The sequence below is a fragment of the Dermacentor andersoni genome, chromosome 2, assembly GCF_023375885.2.
Source record: "Dermacentor andersoni chromosome 2, qqDerAnde1_hic_scaffold, whole genome shotgun sequence".
In the NCBI taxonomy this organism is placed as follows: domain Eukaryota; kingdom Metazoa; phylum Arthropoda; class Arachnida; order Ixodida; family Ixodidae; genus Dermacentor; species Dermacentor andersoni.
The window spans coordinates 171341639-171347638 of record NC_092815.1 but is presented as its reverse complement, the minus strand read 5'-3'; the positions used below and the strand labels follow the sequence as shown (position 1 = coordinate 171347638).

At 45.9% G+C, this 6000-nt stretch overlaps 1 protein-coding gene across 2 annotated transcripts in view; it reads left to right on the top strand.

The window, feature by feature from the left end:
* The first annotated feature begins 2688 nt into the window (after positions 1-2688).
* LOC126540441 (uncharacterized) overlaps positions 2689-6000 on the top strand; it is a 51587-nt gene continuing 48275 nt past the window's right edge. Inside the window, exon 1 of one of the 2 annotated variants that reach the window (XM_050187257.3) lies at positions 2689-3230. In XM_050187257.3, coding sequence (XP_050043214.1) covers positions 3173-3230 — 58 coding nt within the window. In that variant the 5' untranslated portion in view covers positions 2689-3172. The remainder of the gene's footprint in view (positions 3231-6000) is intronic. The other variant, XM_050187258.3, reaches the window with a different exon arrangement.

Sequence of the window (6000 nt, the reverse complement as noted above, 5' to 3'; positions counted from 1 at the left end):
AGAGAAGTACTGGTAAATGATGCAGGACTGCAGGATATAGCCCGCTGGACAGTGATGCTCGCAGGTGGGTATTAGCCATACAGCCACCTGAGAAGAAAATATTTCGCGCTTCACATCAAAGAAATTGGTTGTTTCTTAAGGCGAAAGCCTTAAGTGGCTCGTTAGAATGGCCCATACCCGAAAAAAGCGCCACCTAGTGAAGTGGTTCAAAAAATATGATCATCAGTAATGGCTCATATCCAAAAAAAAATAACATTGCTATATATATTGGCTCATGCCCCCGTAAGCAAGCAATAATGCAATGGTTGAATATGAAAGAAGAATGAAAACCAGAAAGAACGGAAGAAGGAAGGAAAGAAAGCAAGAAAGAGAGAATGAAAGAACGAAAAAGTTACATAAGGAAAAAGAAAGACGGTAAGAAAGAAAGAACGAACTAAAGGACAAAATAACCTTTATATAATACATTTCGCGTTTTTTGCGGAGATACTGCATACGTATTTTCTTCTCCCGCAATTGACAACGCTGCAGCGACTGCAATGCTATCCGTTCGTAATAATCAACACTGTCCCCCTCGCAAAAACATGTAGGCGAGCTCTAGCGTGGGCCCCGTAATGTGCATGGCTTGCCTACACTTTTTGGACGTCTTTCAACGTTTCGTACCTTCAAAAACCTTACTGCGTCCAGCAACATACGCGGTTGTAAACAGATACAGGTGGGGCACTAGTCGTGCTCCACCCACACGTGCACGGTGCAGCATTTTGGTCGTTTATTTTTTTTTTGGGGATGTGACGCCTTGTTCATATATTAGCTGCATCGACGACCATGGCTTCATCTTAAATCGTGCCTATTCTGTGCCACTAATCGATTTGGGGTGGAACGTGCGGAGACAAGAATAGCAATGTAGACTCTTGGTGTGGCACCCTCAAACACCACACCGTCGTCTGGTTTCCCGCCTACCTGGGTCGGATCCCGGGCGCCCGCCCAACCTCAACGAGACAGCCCACGACGCTGCGCGCGCGCTTACCGACCGCGCCGTCACCCCCAACCACGTCTCGATGAGTTGGAGGCGAACAGGGACGCCCCAATAACCTACAATGAAATAACCAAACACTTTTACTTGGGACGACGTCTCTTTCCGCCCCCGCACCCCAAACTAAACAGGCCACAGGCGCTAACGCTACGCTTATTACAGACAGATACCTATCCGAACCCCGCCACCTTACACATCATCTACCCGGACGTCTACCCAGACGATGCGTGCCCCTCGTGCGGGGTCACGGCGACACTCGCACACGTGCTCTGGGAGTGCAGAAACGCTCCGCCGACTCTACCTCCGACAAGTGGGAGAAAAACGATACGAAGCCCGCTCCTACAAGATCAGCAATGCGCCGTCCAGCAGGCTCGCGCAGCGGCCGCCAGGTACTCCCTGTCGGTCCCTGCGTGGGAGACGCCCACTGCGCGCTGACGTGCGTCCTGCAGGACTTCTATTAAAGTTTTTCCAATCCAATCTTGGTGTGGCATTTTCATCTGAGTATTTTAGCGCGACTAAGAAGGGAGACAAGAAGACACACAGGATCAGTTCAAAACTCAGATCAAGAAACATGTGGAGGTTACCCACTTTCGGACTATTGCAAAGATTGAAAGGCACAGACCGTGTGGAGCTTCGCACTCACTCCGCGGTCATTGAAAAAACTGAACCGATAAACTGCAGGTCCTCCTGTGGCCGCACATTGTACAGCAAACACAATGACGGATTTGTTGCCAAGGACACGTGATCTTGTACAATGTTTACGCGAGAGTCGTTTGAGTCTGCGGAGTTAGCCATGCAACGCTATAGCTTAGTCGGATGTAAATTTTGCTTGCACTGGTAATTGTTTCATGGGCCATAATAACCATTAACATGAAAGCAAATTCTCCAAAGTGCCTTAGAGACAAAGTGAGTATGTTCATTCCTCGAAGCTTTTTGCACCACAAATCTCTGCTATCCATAGACGCAGAGGAATCGGTCTTCCGCATATAGTAGATATTTCTTAGGTTAGCATCGCCGTGATCATATATAATGCATTGTGACTGATGCACACACGGTAAATCGGCTAGCAGTAGCCGAAGAAGGCGTTCTGAAGACGTCGAGCGTCGAGGGCGGCCCTTACCTTCATGACTGGTGGAGTCTTTTGTAAGCCGTTAAGTCGGTACCTGCGTTTTAAAGGAAGCCCGCTTATCCACCATAGAAGAATAGGGCAATGCATGTTGAAATGGAAGGCATATTCTTTGGAGGATCGGGCGACATCTTAACCACTTAACGAAGCCATGCAGATGTATATATGCTTCTTCGCTCGACGGACTAACCTAAAGGCGACATTTGAGTCAAGCATTCCTCGGCGCACGCTGATGAACACATTCTTAGTAGCTTCGGCGTTATGGTACTCACTGCAATATAAAGACTATTGTCGTTTCTATTCGTGCTATTTGTTCCACGCCAACGTCCTTTTTTTTTCTACGAGGGGAAGGGGCTTGCTAGAAAAAACTTGCTCGATATGGAACGCATAGCATGATACAACGGCTACATCATGCGTGGTGCATCTACAAACAAATACGTATGTCCTAAAGGACTCACGCGTTGAATTCTGATCTATTCAGCCACGGAAATACCTGGTTGCTACGCGGAAAATACGTGAGCATGGCACATTTCTTTTTTTTCCACTCTAGCAACAGTGCAATCTGTCAAAAGATTCGATGCTTCACATCGTATTCCATTGTTCAAGGAGAGAACTAAAAGTCCGGCTTTCATTTTTTTTTTCCGACTACGCATAATACTTGAAAGGGTCACACAAAACACTTGAAAAAACGGCTGAAAGCACAAAAGAAAATTTATTAGTCCATTCATTTCCCATATGCTTATGACGTCGCTTCCTGACTATAGGCTTGCTTCTGTTTCCAACCTTTAAAAAAACTTGTCCCTTCTAAGTTGGAATAAAGGTAAGACGGTTAACAATCTGAGTTGACCGTATCAAAACGTGAGACGCCATTCCAGTTTTCTTTTGTTTTTTTTCTTGCTGCTTACCGCGGTTAAAGGAAAGTCGATGTAGAAATGGCCTGCTACAGTAGGCTCCGATGCTTCGACATTCAGCTGTAGACGCGAAAGAGAAGGAAACCTGCACTCAAGAAAACAGCCATGAAGAGGGCAATTTTACTTTTCGCTCTTGTTGCCTGCCACACCAAAGCGTTCAGTGGTGCGTATGTTAACTCAGAGTGTTTCGAAATCGCATACTCGCATGTTATTACTAGCACTGGCCTTCTTAACTACGAATCAGTATTGCAAAACATTCTTTTATAGCGTCATTGAACTTTCATCAATGAACAATCTCAAGCATTAACTTTCAACGATACGCGTCGTAATGCACAGTTTCATGAGCTCCAAATTTTATGCAATGCCTCCGGGCCTTTATGGCGAAAATAAGTGAATTTAGATAAGAAAGATGCCACGGATACATAAATTCTATTCATTGCGGACTCTCCATACATTAGCCCTTGGCTCCATTTCGACCACTTCCTTAACGTCTTGAGTTCCTGCGCACACAAATTTCTGAAACTGAGACCTTGTTAACTGTGAGACCTTGTTTACAGGTTGTTTATCTTTACCTCTCTAAACTTTCTCTGTAGGCGAGGGTTCAGCAATTGTTATTAGATGATAACCACTCATAGACCTGTGGGAAACAGATGCCAGGAATATTTAGGTCCTTAAATTTTGAGTACCTTATATGCAGGTCGTGGAAATTCTACTTTCCTTCAATGTCATTGCAACAGCTTTTGCCGTTTCAGTAGTTTTCAACCAGGCAATGAAAAAAATCGCAAAAGGCGTTGAAAAGCGATATGGTACGGTGGCTAATCAAGCACTTGACAACGAGTGTCTAAGCGCGTGTCACCGCTACACTAACATGCCTTATGTGACTCGGGCGCCGCGAAGCCGCACTACACGCGCGGCTTGTGAGTTGCTTCACGCTTGCACTTGAGACCCCTAGCAGCACGACCCATTACTGCTACCGTAGGAGATGTTCGTTAATAAATGTAAGGGAACAGAAAGCCGCAATATAATGGGCACGTACAGTTTATATGCGCGTGTAACTTAGCAAAATGTAATTATGAAAGAAGCAGTAGTAGGTGGTGTCCGCTCTGCCTTGCCAGAACGAAAAAGAAAAGCTGGTGGGTTTTGTCACATGCCCGTTCTCTCTCAACACAAGTGTCATCAGGGCGCCAAGGTAAAAAGGCCATTGGTTCTTGTTCATTTAGCGGCGGAATTGATTGCAGAGTGTCTAAGAGCCTTAGTAGATCTGAAGGTCTTTCACTTCATATACAATAACAGAAACTGGAAATAGTTGCTCATTTGCCTTTGTGATAGAAAAGATGACACTAGCCAAAGTGAAGGGTCGTTGTGTGGCTCATTTGTTTTAAATATAACGCGGAGTACGGTAGTGACCACGTATTCACGGCGAACCGAATGTATCATAACCTTTCTACATGTTATATGACGTCAGAGCTATTTATTATGCACTAATAATTTCTCCCTGAGGGTCAGACATTCGCCTAGAACAAAGGTTCCGTGGAAGTTCATTGGCTAAATGCTGATACTTTTGTTTGTTGCCGCACGTGATCACAATACTGACACGTTTACTCACGTAAAAAATATAAAAACAAAAATAACTGAAAAACACTTCTTGATTCTGTGGACATTCGTTATAGTATCCGCTACACCTTGATCTTGCGTTAAGAAGGCCGAATTCTAAACAAGGCTATAAAAATGAAAAATGAGAATAAAGCATCAGCGCCTCTGTAGCACAGCATATCGTACGGGGTTGTGGATCTGCCTTCAGGAACTCTTCCTTTCTTAGATTTTCACTCACTCACATGCTATGCAGCTGGTGACGCAAGTTACTCTGTGCACTTTTTTATGAACATCGATAGCAGATCGAGCCGTCCAGACGTTTGCGTAAAACAATACCTCACTTATCACAGACTTTCCTTGAGTAAACGTCTTTGAGTGGCATGAACTGGACAAGGTTTAAAAGACTGTCTCATAGTTTCACGCGGGATGTGGGGCAATAAGACATTGTTTCACTTGACATGTCCTTTTCGTTTTGTTTTAATCTATCTACGTGCAGGATTTTTTTCTCGCGTTCGAAAACTAAGGCTCACAAGCTTTTAGGACGCAGCTCTTAGGCGCCCGTTCCTGCGGCGAGCGTAGGAGTCGTACCTCGTAACCGAATGCACCGAAGGATGAAAGCGAACGCGGCGCTCAGCAGGAGTTGAAAGTCAGCGATAGCGAACCGAGCGCAAGGAGGAAAGTGGAGGAGGAGGGTAAGGCGAAATCGTGAGAAGAAAAGCGTAGCGCAGCTCAAGACAGGCTCTGCGGCCCCGGTGGCTACGAGAAGGTGCCAGAGTAGCGCGCGTTGCCTGTACGGAAACAAAGCACTGCATGAGCGGAGGTCTGTCTGCGGAGGCTGCTGGGAATCGCGCCCACGCGTCACCCACGCGCTGCCTCAAGTGGTCGCCCAATTAGCGAGGCAGTAGCGCCACACTTCGCTCAGTTAGCAACGTGCTGCACGAGACAGATTGTCCGCGCCAGCCAATATATCAAAACACGTATAGAGCCGCCCTCAAATTTCGCATTAGGGAGTACCGGAATTATCGGTGAATTTTTACCGGGCCACTCTACGGTTGTAATGTATGGAATTGCATGAGCATTTGGCACGTTCACTTATGTTTTTCTAAACTTACATCTCAGTCAGTGTTTGTCTTATTGAGCTTTGTGTAGCGAGTGTTGCCTGGGAAGGAGCCATTCGTACTGAGCGCACGCACCATGTGGCACTACGGCGCCTTCACACTGCTTGCGCGTATCGAACAATTTTCATGCTCCAACAAATCAATGACATACGTGTTTGAGCTCGCCATTAATCCCATAACCAAAGCTGGCGCTATTTTTAGCTTCACTGAAAAGGAGCTAAA